At 33.4% G+C, this 17,071-nt stretch overlaps 2 protein-coding genes and 1 non-coding gene across 3 annotated transcripts; 2 read left to right on the top strand and 1 right to left on the bottom strand.

The window, feature by feature from the left end:
* Positions 1 to 223: 223 nt before the first annotated feature.
* Positions 224 to 8,451, top strand: Tgt (tRNA-guanine transglycosylase). Its single transcript, XM_072536837.1, has 6 exons — positions 224 to 438; positions 506 to 595; positions 1,531 to 1,823; positions 1,939 to 2,100; positions 2,962 to 3,130; positions 4,066 to 8,451. Exons 1-6 carry the CDS (start codon positions 307 to 309, stop codon positions 4,408 to 4,410), a joined length of 1,191 nt encoding a protein of 396 aa, XP_072392938.1. The 5' UTR covers positions 224 to 306; the 3' UTR covers positions 4,411 to 8,451.
* Positions 8,452 to 8,606: 155 nt separating this feature from the next.
* On the bottom strand, positions 8,607 to 16,991 carry LOC140445048 (coiled-coil domain-containing protein 25). Its single transcript, XM_072536839.1, has 4 exons — positions 16,814 to 16,991; positions 16,648 to 16,739; positions 13,611 to 13,869; positions 8,607 to 8,979 (listed from the first exon to the last, which is right to left on the bottom strand). Exons 1-4 carry the CDS (start codon positions 16,884 to 16,886, stop codon positions 8,780 to 8,782), a joined length of 624 nt encoding a protein of 207 aa, XP_072392940.1. The 5' UTR covers positions 16,887 to 16,991; the 3' UTR covers positions 8,607 to 8,779.
* LOC140447077 (U6 spliceosomal RNA) lies at positions 10,608 to 10,714 on the top strand. The gene has a single exon (XR_011951575.1). It is a non-coding gene; the product is annotated as a U6 spliceosomal RNA (small nuclear RNA).
* Positions 16,992 to 17,071: the final 80 nt, after the last annotated feature.

Here is a 17,071-nt window from a genome sequence, read left to right as displayed (position 1 = left end):
AAGGCGGCATCTGAGAGTGGGCATTCCATTGACGTATAAACACAGATTCTATGTTTATACGTCCATGGGGCATTCTGATTGTTATTTTTATTCTGTGCTTTGACTTTAATGACATAAAGTGACAACGAAAAACGTGCAGTAACGAAACTAGCAGTGCCACCAAACGAAAGGGTGCCAAATAAAAACGTACGTTGTCCTTGGTTATCCTTTGTATCAATCTAGTATTTAATTTATGTGTGAACAATATATAACCCTACTTTTTGTAGCCGATTTTGTTATACTATAATAATCCCTGTTTTCTTAAATATGTCGGTAATTAAAAAACCTTTAACATTTGATGTTATATCATCTTGTAAAATAAGCAAAGCCCGCGTAGGTAAAATGATTTTACCCCATGGTCCAGTCGATACTCCTGTTTTTATGCCAGTTGGAACTCAAGTAATGCAATTGACTAACATGCTCTATATTTTATTACTAGTTATGAATATATTTTACTTATTTTTAGGGGACTTTAAAAGGCATGCTTCCAGAACAGCTCGAAAAAATGGGATTACAAATAATGTTGGCTAATACATATCATTTAGGAACAAAACCAGTATGTATCTCTATAGTGATATAGTCAATTCCATGTTAATTTGGCCTGTTTTATACGTAATTTGATCGGAATGTTTTGAATGCCGTCAGTAGATGGATGATTGTTTGTTAATTTGAATGTTTATAATCACATTGGAGGTACTAAAAGCTCTGAAGCCTAAGGACACCAAAAAGTATAACGATAAATAATAAAAACAAAGTGCTAATGATTTTAAGCTTGGAATATGTAAAAAGAGCTGTAAATTAACAAAACTGCGGAAATCTCATAAGTCCAGGGGAATAAATCCAGAACTAGTTCAGTTTGGCCAAGTAAAATTATTAAAAATGCTCCAAAAACTTTTTGAAAGATGCCTAAAGAGAGAGGATGTTCCAGAAGAATGAAGACTGTCTTATATTTCGCATGTGCACAAAAAAGATACAAAAGTTCAAACACCTACAGTTCTAGAATTTTGAAGACAACTAACTTGGTTTGGCCATGTTAAGATGATGTCAGATGACAAATGCCCCTGGAAAATATTAGAATGGATACCTGCAGAACGAAGGAAAAGAGGTCAATCAGGACAAATGGCCTGAGGAACAAATAACCATGCTGAAGTTGAAGATATAAAAATATCAGGCTTTAAAGGCTAAAAACTTTGTAGAGGATGGTGCTTAAATAGAAAATAATGGTAACTGGAGACAGAGAGACAGCAGCATTTGTAAAAAAATCCTTTACATAAAAAAATTGTTCATGTAACAGAAATCTAGGATGATTTTTTTACATTATACCTTAAGCTATACCCAAACTTTCAAAATATTAAGTAATTAAATATTAAAAAAGCTAAATATTTTATATTTTGTTTTCTACTTCTATTAATATTAACTTTAATTATATTCTACATACATTCTTGTCTCTACATGTCTTAAACATAGTAAATGAAACTTCAAACATTCTAGGGTCCTGAAATTTTAAGGAAAGCTGGAGGGCTTCACAAATTCATGAATTGGAATAGACCTCTACTGACTGACTCTGGAGGGTTTCAAATGGTATCTCTACTAAAATTAGCAGAGATTACTGAAGATGGTGTGAAATTTCAATCACTAAATAAAGAGAAAGGGGAAGTTATGTTAACTCCAGAACATTCCATAGAGATTCAAAATGCCATTGGAGCCGATATTATAATGCAGCTAGATGATGTTATTAAAACTACTTCTCCTGACAAAAGTAGAATAGAGGAATCAGTATATAGGTAATTATGTACCCTTATTTTAAGTTTAGATCAATTTAATGCAAGGCAGAGGGAGAAGTATACCATAAAATATTGCCAATTTTTTTAAAATCTCATAAGACCTGTTTATTTTTAGAACAACCAGATGGCTAGATAGGTGTTTAAATGCTCACCAAAATCCAGAAACTCAGAATATTTTTCCAATTGTGCAGGGAACATTATATGAAGATTTGAGAGTTATTAGTGCTCAGGATCTCATTAAAAGGGATACAAATGGATTTGCTATTGGTGGCTTAAGGTAAAATGTATATGTACATTCATTTTAGATAAAAGTCATAGTTTTGTAAGCCTTATGAAATTATTTCCAAGAGCAGGGACTTCCTAAGCTAATATTGTATGAAGAATAATTAGAATAGTGTTTTAACATTAAAATTTGTTTTAAGGATATTTAAAATCTTTGAAAATACATAAAACTTTGTACCAAATAGATGATTTTGTGATTGTCATAAGTTTCTCTCACAGAGAAATTCAAATTCTCCTCATTTTGTACCTGCCTCTTGGGTTTTCTTGGTTCTTGTATGTTTTCTGTTACAGAGTGTCTACTATTAACAACGATTTTTTTAAAACTGTCAATAGCATATTGTAGCCCATTTTAATTTCCTCCAGTTGGTTAAATAATTTGGCATTATTTTGTAAAAGAAATCCAGCCAGTACTGGAATGTAGGATCATTAAACCAGTTGAAAAGACTGGTGGGATTAACTTTGTTCCCAGTGTTATATATTTTTGGATTTCCAGTTCCAATATTGTCAAAACATTTCAGGGCACTGCCTCGATTTTCAAATACAGTTTCTATCAGACTAGATGAAAATTCTGTGTTTGCAATGGTTTTTCAATTCGTTTGTTTTAACGCTGTTGTTCTGAGTACACATTTCTATTCCTTGAGTAGCATAACAGTATTTGTGAATCATGATCTATATCCCTTTAAATATTAGCATTTGCTTAATAAAAGTGTAGATTTCGAAAATTGTTAACTTTAGACCTATAAAACCTCATATAAGACCTGTACATTAACATCAGTACATGTTATATTTAAATTTTAAGATATTAGTATTAATAATTATTCTATATCACTATAATATATTTTTTAATATTTTATAGCGGGGGTGAAAGCAAAGATGATTTTTGGAAAATAGTACATTTGTGTACAGATCTCCTGCCGAAAAATAAACCAAGGTACCTGATGGGCGTTGGTTTTGCTATTGACTTAGTTGTTTGTTCTGCGTTAGGAGTGGATATGTTCGATTGTGTGTTTCCTACCAGGACAGCGGTGAGTTCTTTAAACCATATTTTTAAATATACAAGGTGATCAACTTTTGTGACAAAGTCCGTTACATCTGTTATTATAGGAGATACTAAAAAGAAAGTTTTTTACAAAAACGAGAGGTACTAAAAAACGCTTTATTTCCTCGCTACAATATTACAAAGTTTTTTTGTGTTATACTAAAAATTTATAACAAAATTTCAATGAAAATCGTTTAACGACCGTTTTTAAAGTTTAAAGCCCTATATAATTGAAAAGGGGTACAAAAGTAAGTATGTGATATAACCATAGTTTTTGAAATATTTAGCCCTATATAATTGAATACTCTTAAAATCTAATACAGGATAAGTCAAAACAAATTTATTTATTTGCTCAGTATTTTTAAGTGCATATTTCTTTGTTTACTTTTTTTGTGTTGCTTTAAGATATTTGTAAATAGTAAGGTAAATAAAACTACTTAATAAATTTAATTCATGAAATAGTATTTGATGGTTATTTTGTGGCTATCTTCTTGCATCTACCAGCTTTGGATGTTGTTGTTCCTGGTAGCATTAAAATTTCGTGGAATGACTTTTCAATATCTGAAGGTTGATGGGCTTCCAGTGGCTCTACTATTTCTGAACGTTTCTGACATGCTGGGGATTGAGGAGCTAAAGTTAAATATTTTGTTTGTGTTCCCTGACGTTCATGGATCATAGGGACGTCATTAGCAAGATCATTGGTGCTTTGAGCGCTGACTCATAGTCTTCTTTATTGTCTTTCTCAAGTGAGAGAGGCACTCTTAATAAGCTTTCGCTCCATTTGACTTGTGTTAACACATAGCTATTTCCATACTAGTGCAGAAATTTGTGATATCTTTACTTTGTGCATAGAAAATATTTTAGCATTATAGAGTAATAAATTCATTCATATGATATCTAAATCGTTGTCTCATTTTTCAGAGATTTGGTTGTGCCCTAATAATGACCGGCCAGCTAAATCTAAAGAAGCAAAAATATGTCAACGATTTCAGTCCAATCGACAAGGATTGCTGGTGCAGTACCTGCAAGAATTATACAAGAGCATACCTTAATAAGGTAGTTACCGATCTACCAGTTGCATGTACACTCCTTACTGAACACAACGTCGCCTTCCAAATGAGATTAATGGAAAAGATACGAAGCAGTATTTCTGAGAATCGATTTCCGGAATTCGTACAAAAATTTATGCTGGATATACATCCCAATAAAGATTATCCCAGTTGGATTAAGGATTCCCTTAAAGCTGTGAATATTGAATTATTGTGATATTTACTTAAACTATTTTCTACTTTACATTGTAAAATTAGTCACTTTTTAAAAGAACCAGTTAACCAGTTAATATTGTGATTTTTTAAGGTTATCTTAATTTATTTGTTTATTTTTCTTATTTTATTATTATACCCAGTATGATTTAACTAAGAGTTAATTCTTTCCGTCTCAAGATACATATTAAGAGATTCATTTGATCGTTTATGACTGTGACTAAAGTTTCAGTTTTTCGGGTATAGAATGTTTTATTATTATAATTTTAGTAAAATAACAAGTAAAAAAGCAGGAGTGAACGCGAAAACCAGTTTAATCTTAATGCCCATGTTTTATTTTTTTATATATAATTGATTATTTTGTTAAAATCTACTTTGAGTATACTTTGCGTATGTAAAATAGAGACATCAACAAGTCTAGGATAAGGATAATTTCATCATCATCATTACTGGCTCGACAGTTTTTGGGTCTTGGCCTGTTCCAGGGTTCTTCCCTCTGATCCGTTTCATGCTATTTTTCTTAATTTTTTTATTTCTAAAACTATTATATAATTTTCTATTTGTTCGATGTATCTCAGCTTCGGTCTTCCTCTTGTTTTTTTTTTCAACTGCCACTTGTTTGCTTATTTTGTATGATATTTCGCATTCTTTTCACATGTCCCATCCAACGTCTGTCATATTTTAATGAATATTACGATATCTGGATCCTGGTAGATTAGTCGAGTCTTTTGGTAGTTTTACCTGGAAAGTGTTCCGGGGGTTTTGAAAATTGGTAATTTTATTTGTTATAAAATATGGTCATATTTGAAAAATGGCGCCTAATAACGTTTTTTTACAATATCTCCATTCCGACGCTTTTCGCGGGAAAAACATTTTGAAATTTTTTTAACCCAAGTTGAAATTCGGAAAGACCACATGAAAATCTATAAAATTACCAATTTTCAAAACTCCTGGAAAGGGCTATATTTTGTATAGTTCAACGTTATATCTTCTTCGCTAAATTCCATTTTCTTTTATGCCTTTGTATATTATGTGGCGCAAGGAGAATTGGATGGATGATTTACTTAACGCTATATAATAATATACAAAAGTTTTAATAATGTAATACAGGTTTTTTTAATGCTTCGATTTGGGTATATTTTCATATGTTAACATATCTTCTTGTTCTTGCAATTGATTTTCTGGTCTGTTGGCGATCACTGCAGCAAGAATCTCCTACAACTGTGGAAATCGTCAATAAATGTTTTCTCGTTTTTCTGAAAGCCATTTAAATGTTATTTAATTGTCCATATAACATCTCAACTCCTCTGTGGCACTTTTTTTCAACACTGTATTCGTACTGTACTTCTTATAATATCTAAATTCATTCAAATATATATAAGATCAACACTAGAATTTCATAGAGGATAGCTCTCCGGGACGGATTCAAACCAGCGACCAATTTTTTAACAGCCAACTGCTCTACCACTGAGCTACTGATGAATAAACCGTTTTTAATTTATCACGTTAAACGTTGATTGTAAATGTTTCTTGCATACTTCGTAAGACCCTGTTCAAATTCACTTCGCTTTATTACTTCACCAGTTGCACCAATAATATATTTTATTGGTGCTCTCCTGTATATAGCCCGTAATAACCAGTATATTTTAACTCCGGAAAGGGTTTATTTTCAATTGTTGACCATTCTCACGGTACATAAACTGCATGTGGTAAACCTTGAATCAGTAGCGCACCTAGAATTTACCTCGGGGGGGGGGTTTTGGTTGGTCACCAAATTTTTTTTATGATGTTACCTCCATTTTGAGTCCTTAAAATGTGTAAGTAACAGTGTCGAAATAGGGTCCTGGGGGGGGGTTTTAACCCCCCCCTCGGTGCGCCACTGCCTTGAATATCAACTGCGATATAACCTTGAGGTTTTTACCTGCGCCACAGCGCTGAGTATGTTCTGAGCATCAATTATATACAGGTTCTTGGTTATATTTCTAGCTGAAACCATAAATGTATGGATTTTTTATCGTGCCATGTTATAATTAACGTCTTGCAAAAAATTAAATATTGATGAATGAGCTAAAAAAGTTAAGTCTATACAAATGCAAACGGGCTCAAAAAAGGAGTTTTCCCGCTGTTGAACTTGTGGAGGCGCACATCAGTGAGGTGGAAAATCAGAAATTAAATGCATTTATAACAAAAACCCCAGAGATAGCAATAAAAGCTGCAGATAAACATTGCTCTTCCATATTCATTTAAGACACCCATTCCAAAATGCTTTTCCCCTTCACCAGTTTGTAGCGGGTGGCTTAGTACCTTTGGATAGGTGTCATACGTATTTGGACTTGGTCTGCAATCTCCATATATTGCTCGTCTTCTACGATCCAGTGCTTTACAGTCGCACAAAATGTTTCTGACTGTCTCTGTCTGTTTGTTGCATAATCAGCAGGTTAGATCTCCGTTAAATAGTTCCATCGTATTCAGAGTTCCTTTTACTAGCTCATGTTACTAATCTGCTATAATTTTGAGCTACTGCCTGTTCATTTTGCGCAGGTCTGAGTTATGAAACTCTTTCCATGACTGTGAGAATTTGTTCCCAGTATTCCCAGAACCGGTTCTGGAATACGGCCGTGTAGAGTTTGGTATCATCCGTTTTGCCTCAGACCCTGAGAAGTGAATCCTGAAGTTTCTTAAAGGTCTCTTTGCTGGTTGGTATGTATTCTCCAGATTCCAACTGGAGTGTTGATATGCTGCTCCTTGCTTCCCTTGAGAGGGCTTTCTGAAGTCTAGCAACTTCTCCAGTCCCTTCTATCTTCACGCAGTATTTTCTCCGTGAGTCTTTTTTGGTCTTCCTTAGGGTTTTATTATATTTAGTCAGAGCTTTGCAATAATTGCTTCACTCTCCTGTTCTTTTTGTAGAGTTCAATTTTTTTCTTACAACTTTCTTTCTTTTAGCCAAATCTTTATTCCATAAGGGCACGTTCCTTACTGTTTCTGGACAGCTGTCTTGTACTATCTCCTGCAATTGTTAAAACAGCCATGTCTAGCTCACTTGTATTGTTTACCTCCTCTCTTGCTCTACAGAGACTGTAAGTCAGGTCTGCTTGATAAGCTTCCCAGTCAGTTTTCCGTGAGTTCTGATGTTTATATTAAGAGCTCATAGCTCATTATTTCAAAGCAGATATGTCTGTGGTCTGAACAGCTCGCCGCCTTAGTCGTTATGTCTATAAGTGTGTTTCTATTTGAAATTACAAAGGTCCGTTTATTACTTACATTCACTAGGTTTAATTATATTTCATCATGAATTGTAATAGTAACACGTCTTTCGTTGGTTCCGGTGCTGCTCCAACTGGTATGATGAGAATTCGAGTCACTGCTAATGACCACCTACGATGCTTTACCTCTGCAATCATTCATCAGTATATATGTCTCGTGGCAGTGGTTGGTTGAGGTCATCATAAGCTCATTCCGAGTATTAACTTCTTCATTCTACCCCGTCTGTGAATCTCAACTTGACTGCCGGTAGATCCCCGAAGCAAACATTTGATAACGGATAATTCCAGCACTTCACTCGCTTACTACCATACGCCGACTGAATTCCTTATTCTCACGCATCGATGATCTTTTCCCGGTAAAATAAATCTCCCAGCCGGCGATTGTCAATGTAAATAGAAAATTGGATTTTTTGTTTATTCCAATTGAAGACTCCGAGATGCAATTCCAACTGTTTCTCTTTCGAATATTTTTAAGACTCAAATTAAAACCTTATACAAGATGGGGAAAATGCTGCATTACTGAGTTGAAGGTTTGCTCGAATCACTCGTATTTTCGCCAGCTAGCCCTTCTATTATCACTTTGAAGGTCACTCTACCCACCCCATAAAAGGCTTTAAGTTGAGTCCTCTTTAAGTCTACGAAATAAGCCTTGTCGAACGAGTAGACTAGTATTTGTCTTTTCTCCTTTTTTGAGCATGGTCAAATAAGTAATTTTCTGCCAATATGTGTTGGATTATAATAATAAAATATTTTATATAGATATATTGATTGTAGACCGATTTTAATTTAAGAAATCAAATTCACATCTGGCTGCTCAACATTATAGGCCGCCTATGTGGGCTTTTCCCAGTAAAAGTATAATTTAGCGTAATTATATTATTATATATTCAATTAATTACGGTTCTTTTTCCTAGAATTCCTCCAATAAAACATACACAGTATTTAATTTTTATATTTTTATAAAAACTTAACCAAAGATGTTACAAAATAATTTTGACACAAATGTAAAAAGTTGAAAAACAAATAAACTGTTTGAACAAAAAGAGTTTGTTTTCTTCTCAATATGATCGCCCTTATTGAACTAATACGAGTATTCACACAAAATTTATATTACATAAAATCATCGGAATCATTGCCGTCATCGTATTTGGCCATATTCTCCGCATTCATTAGAGAATTATAACTTTTAAGTTCAGCATCGTCTTTCCGTTTCTTTTCTTCGTCTTCCTCTTTTTTCTTTTGCTCCCGTAAGATCTTCTTTTTGTCTTCCCTCTCCAACCTATCTCTCTTTTCGCGTTCCCCCCTAAAATCTAAAAAGAATGTCGCTTAGACAACAATATTGTTTACCATAACTATTTATTTCAATTGAGTCAATATTTGAATGTTTCATGGTTAACAACAATGAATGGTGGAGTAAAAATGTTTCAAAACAGGAACCTTCGAAATACACAATCCCGAACAAAAAAATGAATCCTAAAAACATTAATTTTAATTTCATACTGAATTCAATATAAAGTATTAAAAACGACTGTTAAAAGAAAAACAATAAAAACTACAACTGCTACACTATAAACAATTTAATGTTTTCAATAATGTAGGATTTCATAGTTTCATTCGTGATTGTTGTCACCAAATGAGTTAGTCATGTTCATGAAATTATGTAAGAACAATACTATTGTGAGACACATGGTCCTGTCACTGTCAATCCCTATGTCACGCCATTTCAGAACGCACCATTATTACTTGACAGTAAACAAAATTTCCCGTGCGTTTGGCGTTGGCAATGATGATAAACAAATCGCAAGAACAATCCTTGGAAAATTGCGGAATCAACTTGGGAGTTTGCATTTTTCGAGCATGAACAATCATACGTCGCTTCGGAAACTCAGCACACGGGGACATACCACTATTGAAAGCAACCATCTTATAATTTCTTCCGCCAACCTCAACGATTGAAACAGGGCATAATTAAAAATTTTAAACCATTTTACTGAAAAAAAGTTGTTAGAAAAATGATAACTGATACGGAGCAAAATACCGTTTGTTCTATCAACGTACTCCAATGACAATGGTCGACAAAGCTTGTCGAAATTCGACATCTCGTTCAGATAAAACTGTGGTTTCCTTCAGAATATCAAGAGATCATTGAAGAGGAAGGCAGTTAAACGTCTGAAAAATGGAATAAGCACATGTCTGGGTCAAACAATACTTTTAAAGACTTCGTTACTTGCAATGATGAATTAGTCACAGCGGAAATGTTAACAGGAGAAGAAACATTGGAATCAGTTACGGTATTGGAAGTAAAGCGATAATTTTGACAACAAGCTACAAACTCCATCTATGAGAGTATCGACCAACTAACCATGAAACACTATAATGATTGTACAGTCATGTATAGAGCAATGTGATAAAAGATAACATGTTCTCCTCTCTATTTACCATTGAAAATCAGATTGATTTAGAAACCGAAAACTGTATAAACAAAAAAAAACACAGTTGGCTAAACCTTAATAAAGTTTCATTTTTATGTAACATGTTTGTATATTTTATTATACTAATACTATACCAAAGTAGGAACTAAATATTAGCTCCCCTTCCTCCTCTTATAAAATAAAAAGTCTATAACTTAAAGTATTTTGGGTTTCCCTTGTCTTTAACTTAACGAGTTTCTACTGTATACTTTCTGTGCTAACAGAAAGCCAATAATTAGAAACAGCAATCATTAGTGTAATTGGAAAAATCTCGAAAAAACTGAAGAATAAATAGGAGCAAGGGCTTTAGAAAATTGTGTGCTGAGAAGAATGCAGAAAACGGAATAAAAAACAGGAATTGTTCTTACAGTAGGAATCCTGGCCTGTTCAGAAAAATGGAAATGGGTGTGGGTTAAGGTGGTATGTCACAATGTTAAAATTTATATACTTTTTAAGTACAGTTATCAGTACTCGCTTCGGCGGTACATATACTAAAATTGGAACGATACAGAGAAGATTAGCATGGCCCCTGCGCAAGGATGACACGCAAAATCGTGAAGCGTTCCACATTTTTTACAAACCACTAAAGCTAATTGTTTAAAAAGAATAAACAATTAAATCTCTTGCCCACTATCACTGGGGCTCTGAAGAGGAAGTATTACTCGGAATTTACCAAGCCCTAATTAGGTCCAAACTTGATTACGGTAGCATACTCTATATGTCTGCATGCAAGTCTCTCTTAAATTCTCTTAACGTCGTTCAGAACACATCTCTTCGTATTTGTCTTGGTGCTTTTAGATCTAGCCCATCTGAAAGCATTCATGTTGAAGCCTATGAACCTCCACTGACCTATAGGAGACAAAGACTACTTCTGAATTACTTTGCAAAGGTCTCTGCCAACCCCTCAAATCCAGCTGCCAAGCTTGTTGCCAGACACACAGTAATAAAGCCAACAGAAAAACTTAGGTCTGTATACCCATTTGACCGCAAATTACACCAGTTAATTAACAACACAGATTATTCACATATGACCCCGATCTGTATCCCTCATACCCCGCCTTGGACCAGAAAGCAGCCTAGTTTTAACATTAGTCTATGTAGATACGACAAAAAGGAAACCCCCATTAGTATATTTAGACAAGAGTTCAACAAAATGATTGACATGGAAAAGTTTGATACAATCTTATACACAGACGCCAGTAAAGATGAACATGGTACAAGCTGTGCTGTTACTACAACAAACGAAACAATAGCGTCATTTCGCCTCCCTACTATCTGCAGTATACATACAGCGGAATTATATGGAATAAACAAGGCGCTAGAAGTCACACCAAAAAGCAGCAAACGTATAGCCATATGCACCGACTCTCTGTCATCGATACATTCACTAAAAACCCTAAGATCACAACACCCTATAGTCAATAAGGTACACGCTCACTGTCATCAGCTGTTAACTTCGGGCACCTCAGTCTCCATAATCTGGGTTCCTTCGCACGTAGGTGTTATTGGTAACGAGAAAGCGGACCAAGCGGCGAAAGAAGCTAATTGCCCTGATCATCCAGTCGAAAGGATACAGCTCCATCAGGACCTAAAATATCTCTTCAGGCAATCAGTCTTGGAAAATTGGCAAGATCAATGGAGTAGAAGCACATCCAAATTACATCAAATACAACCAATAATTCGACCACTGCAAATTCCCATACAAAAAAGAAGAGACAAAGCCATAATCAGACGAATAAGAATAGGACACACTCGTCTCACGCACGGTTACCTCATGAGTTCTGGAAATCCACCAGTCTGCGAACGCTGCAACAACACGCGGCTTTCCATACAGCATATCCTACTTGAATGCAGTACTTTCAGCTCCACCCGACGACGGCATAACATTAGTGGTACCCTTAGTGATATACTTAGTTCACCTGGTTCAATGAACTCTTTGATTATTTTTTTAAGAGACTCTAAATTATATAATTTAATATAAAATATTTACGAATTTTGTAAAAGTACCAAAACTGTAGCTTAATCATATATTGTAAATACCGATTTTGTTTGTTCCCGTGTCAATGACCGTAGTTGTCGAGACACGTCGAGACAGTACAGTTATCGTCACTATTTCAAAACATATCTTCAACTTATGATTATGTATGTAAACTGTTAACTTTCTATTTTAATGATATCTAGTTAAAATTTCCAAAAGCAGTAATTTTTTCATTACTGTACTTAAATGAATCCATGTCATAATTTACGTGGTAACGTGCTTAAAAATTGGTATTGTGTAATAATTTTTGAACTTCTTTTTATATAGACATGACTCTGTCTGTTTTTCAATGTGCCTCCATTAAGTTGTTGTTCCATCGTTTTCGTGGACTTCCTACTGATCGTCTTTCTATTGGGGAACCGTCTCTTGCCGTCTTTACTACTCTATTTGTTCATTCGGCTTATATGATCGTTCCATTCTACTCTTCAATTTCTTACCTAGTTCTTGATGTTCTCGACCTTGTATCTATGTCGTATATCTGTACTTCTAGCTCTGTCCCATAGTGTCTTACCATCAATTTTTCTAAGTGTTTTCATCTCTACTGTTTCTAAAATCCTTTTTGTCCTCTCTATGTCAGGTCTTATTTTTGCCGCGTATGTCATTATTGGTCTGATGACTGTTTTGTAAATTCTTCCTTTCGTTTCTTTCCCGATATTTTTATTTCTCCATATTGTTTCATTTAGGCAGCCTGCGGCTCTGTCTGTAGAAATAAATGCACGTGCCATTTAGTAGAAGACAGCAGTGATGTATTAAATGGCGACTGATGGCATTTGTCGAATTTAAGAAAAATCTGCAAAACATTGAAAACTGCTTTTGTGGTTATGCCAACTGTCTATGGGTTATGCAGTAACCATGGTAATACGAATCACGTGGTTTTGGAGTCTGTTAACTTCAAAGGTAAATGAACAACAACACAACACGATACAAAAATTAAAAAATTATATTGAATGATCCAATCCAAAAATTAGAATTTGTGAAACATCAAATAATAGTTAATTTCAACTTACATTGAAGAAGACTGCCGATTGAGCGCGAACTGTACCGATCGTATATTATATTATAAGTCACAGTACTTGGCCTCAAAATATTAGAATATGATGCATGTGCTGCCATCTACTCAAAGAATTGTTAAATGTTAGTTTATTTGAATGCTACTCATTTTAACTGTGGCGTGAACATACCCCCTTAATATTGCACTTTGGTCGCATTGGTGGTTTGTTGTCTAAATCATGCAGGTCATGATTCTGACAGAAAAGGCATTAGGCATCAAATGTCCGAAAATCTTTTCAGGTCATAATAATGACAATAACTTCTCCAATGTAACAAAAACTATACTGAAATTATAGTTTTCCTGGGGTACAACATTCCAGAGGCAAATAAATTGTATAACAATCCTGAAGTAAAAAAAAGGCCATAATCAATAATGACTTACCTGGATGCTCTTCTTTCTTTGTTTTGTTTAGCCTATTGACAATTTCATTAATTCGTTTTGGTACTCTGATTTTTCGCACTTCCTTTTCTTTATGAAATCCCACTTGGCCGACTTCCATGCCAGGTGTTTTTTTCAGATTCGCCCACATGGTATACACTACATCGACATCATTCATTTTGTTTCCATTTATACTGTTAGCTTTAACGAGTTGGGCGGCATCTTCTAGAACTGCTGAGGGTATATCATCTATTGTTTGTCCCTTAAAGGCAAGAAAATAAATTTAGAATACAGTAAAACAAATGCATTTCAAGGATATGTATTACTTACAATTGTCAATCTTCATTATTTATCCTAGTGACTGATTATAACAATAAATATCATCGGTTGTGGGCATTGACAAACTTAATGCCTATTCTTATCTATTTCCTTAATTTGTAGTGTTATTTCTTCAATGTCTTTATTCCTAGAATCGATATTTTTGATTATTTCTCACAATTTGAATTACTCCACTCTTGGCTTTAATGATTTATTTTTTTTTACTTAAACATATCGGAAATGCAGTGAGAATTGTAAGAAGTAGAATATATTTACTATACAAAGAAACTGAAGAAAAGCAAGATTAGTTAACACCTTAAAACTAGGAGATGAAAAATAGAAAATATTGGTAGTCTTACAAGAAACCACAAAACAGGAGATTTAACTGTAGCTTCCAGAAGAAATAAACCACAACACCCCTAACAATTTGTCATCAAACTGAAACATTAAAATTAAACTCATAGCATCTTAGCAATATACTGGTGTCCCAAATTGGTATGTTTAGCAAGGTATACAGAAAACAATAGGAGGTATACCCTGCAAAAAAGTAGTTAAGATGTCATGACTTCTTTTTCGTTAAATAAACGATTTCCCAATCAAATCATCAACAGCTCCACACATTAGCGAAATACAGGGTATTTCAGGGTTATATATCTTCTGTATTAAGAAAATATTTAAAAACCTTTATTGCAATTTTGATAGATATATTATTATGTAAGGGTTCAGTGGCGCAAAAACATTTTTTAGGCGGTCTTACTAAGAAGATATAATACCAACTTATGTTTTTTTATATGGGACACCCTATATATTCTAATATTTTTCGTTTACATTTTAATTCTCTTTCATCTAATATGACATCATCTAATATAATCCATCAGTCTTTAAGGTCGGTCCTAACTAGTAAAACAACATTTTTTTGCAAAAAATATTCCGATGCTTTTCTAATTTTTCGATGCCACCCTTTTAAAATGTTTTATATTTGCGTTTAGAGTAGGCTCCTCAATAGCGTTTAGAGTAGGCTTTGCAATTTTGGTCTTTAAATGCTCCAAGTATTAGTATATGTTACTTAGTGTTTTGTTTTTAAGTGCCTTTAACATGACGCCACATTATTAGGTGAAAGAGAAATAAAAATGTAAACGAAAAGTATTAAAATATATTATATAGGATGTCCCATATAACAAAACATAAGTTGGTATTATATCTCCTTAATGAGACACTCTAAAACAATTTTTGGGCGCCACTGAATCCTTCTATAATATCTCTACCAAAAGTGCCAATGAAGTTTGATTTGATTGAGCAATTGTTACTTTAACAAAAAAAGAAGTCACAACTTAATTACTTTTTTTCTATTTCCTCTTCTTTTCAGTATACCCTACAAAACATACCAATTTGGGACACCCTATACAAAAGAATTTCAGGCTATAGAAATAAATGATAGTTAATATCATACTCAAAAGTGTTTTTTTTTCTTCTGCTCTCTTGCTTCTATTTATTGATGTTGAATCATATTCTCAAATGACACTAAATATAGTAGATTAGATATTTATCTCTTATCCTCACATTTTTTAGGGTTTATCAAGAGCGGATCCAGAGAGGGGGCTATGCCCCCCCATAAATTGGTCCTGGATCCACCCTTGTTAATTATGTTATTGTTCCTGTTCTATTATTGTTCTACTGAATTTTCACTGATTTTTGACTTATCATCTTATTTGATGTTTCAACTTTATGGCTATCAAAGTTTTTTGAGCTTTTGGGAATATTATTTCATTTATTCACTCCTTGATATTCCTAATGTTTCTCCTTTACATGTATTAGGTTAGCTAAGCTAGCTCCTATTACAGCTTAGCTTGCTTATTAGGTACATAAAATTCCATTTTGACAAATATATTGTTTATATTTATTTTTAGTTACTATTAAGAAATTTCAACAATAAAAAATTATAGAAGTTTATCTCTATAATAAGATATCCAAAAATTAAAATTGTGGTAACCAAAAGTAGAGTTGCATACCAATGAAATAATCATAAACACGATTTAATTAGGAATAAAGATATAACTATTGTAATATAAATCGGAAATCAAAAATTATAAAAGTAATATAAATCAGAAATCGAATTCAGGATTCACCCCAAATCTGTTTTCTAGCTGTTGCCAAACAAACAGACAATGAATGCATCAAAATACACTGGCATGGGGATTTAAAATTTGTCTAGGCAGAAATCTCTTTGTGAAAATGATTTCCTAATACTCCATACTAAAGTAAAATGTAAAATAAAAAAGACAGTTAAGGTTTGATTTTGTTATAGCATACCACCATTCGCTGATATGCATATTTCTGCCTCTTGGCATCCTCATGCTCTAAGTAAGTAAGCTCCAACGAATATTTTAGATATTTACTTTTATTGATGGAAAATGTTTTATTTCATTGAGCTTACAGTAAGTTCACTTTGAGTTGTTAACAATTATTAAGTAACAATTTAAAAATAATAAGTCTTTAGTCAAAGTAGATATATAGAAAACAAAAACTAAAAGGCAAAATATTTTCACTCTAAATTAAGTAGTATTTATCCTCACAAAATTTAAATCAAACAAAAGAAATATATATGAAGTTTTGCATATTTTGTGGACTGTGAGTTTTTTATTACTCATGTTACTCTTCCAAGTTTATGATATAAATATTATAAATGATTGCATAAAAGGTTCATGTCCAAAGTACTACTTACAGGTGGTAACCGAAGATAAACATGGGCAGAAGATACTTTATCCACATGAAACCAAACATCTTCTGGCCAGCCCCATTTGATTAGATCTTCATCTGGATAAAATAAAATTAATTCAAAAATTAGAATGCAGTTAACAATCAATTACCGGATATTTGAATTTACTTACTTTCATTTTTGTCAATACCCATAAATAAGACTGTAGGAGGTGAAACAACATTGCTCTCAAAGTAAAATACCATTTTAAATTCCTATCATTAAATATTTTAAATTTAAACGCAACTAAAACTTAAAAATGAATGTCAGGTTTGGAGGTTAGAAATGCTTTTGACATAAAGTGGTAGAGGTGGAAGGTAATAAAACCGGTTAGTGATATATTTGAACTTTTGTGGGAAGAAGCATTTTTTTATTTTCATTCATATACAAT

Source organism: Diabrotica undecimpunctata, chromosome 7 (genome assembly GCF_040954645.1).
Source record: "Diabrotica undecimpunctata isolate CICGRU chromosome 7, icDiaUnde3, whole genome shotgun sequence".
In the NCBI taxonomy this organism is placed as follows: domain Eukaryota; kingdom Metazoa; phylum Arthropoda; class Insecta; order Coleoptera; family Chrysomelidae; genus Diabrotica; species Diabrotica undecimpunctata.
This window is presented reverse-complemented; position numbering and strand designations above follow the sequence as displayed.

Bases quoted from the DNA above. Each gene is read 5' to 3' on its own strand.
- Tgt (XM_072536837.1), top strand. From the start codon at position 307: ATGTCGGTAATTAAAAAACCTTTAACATTTGATGTTATATCATCTTGT. The intron at 439-505 runs GTAATGCAATTG...ACTTATTTTTAG, and splicing joins TTATGCCAGTTGGAACTCAA to GGGACTTTAAAAGGCATGCT. The intron at 2,101-2,961 runs GTAAAATGTATA...AATATTTTATAG, and splicing joins TTTGCTATTGGTGGCTTAAG to CGGGGGTGAAAGCAAAGATG.
- LOC140445048 (XM_072536839.1), bottom strand. From the start codon at position 16,886: ATGGTATTTTACTTTGAGAGCAATGTTGTTTCACCTCCTACAGTCTTA. The intron at 16,740-16,813 runs GTAAGTAAATTC...TATTTTATCCAG, and splicing joins GGGTATTGACAAAAATGAAA to ATGAAGATCTAATCAAATGG. The intron at 8,980-13,610 runs GTAAGTCATTAT...CATTCTTTTTAG, and splicing joins AAAGAAAGAAGAGCATCCAG to ATTTTAGGGGGGAACGCGAA.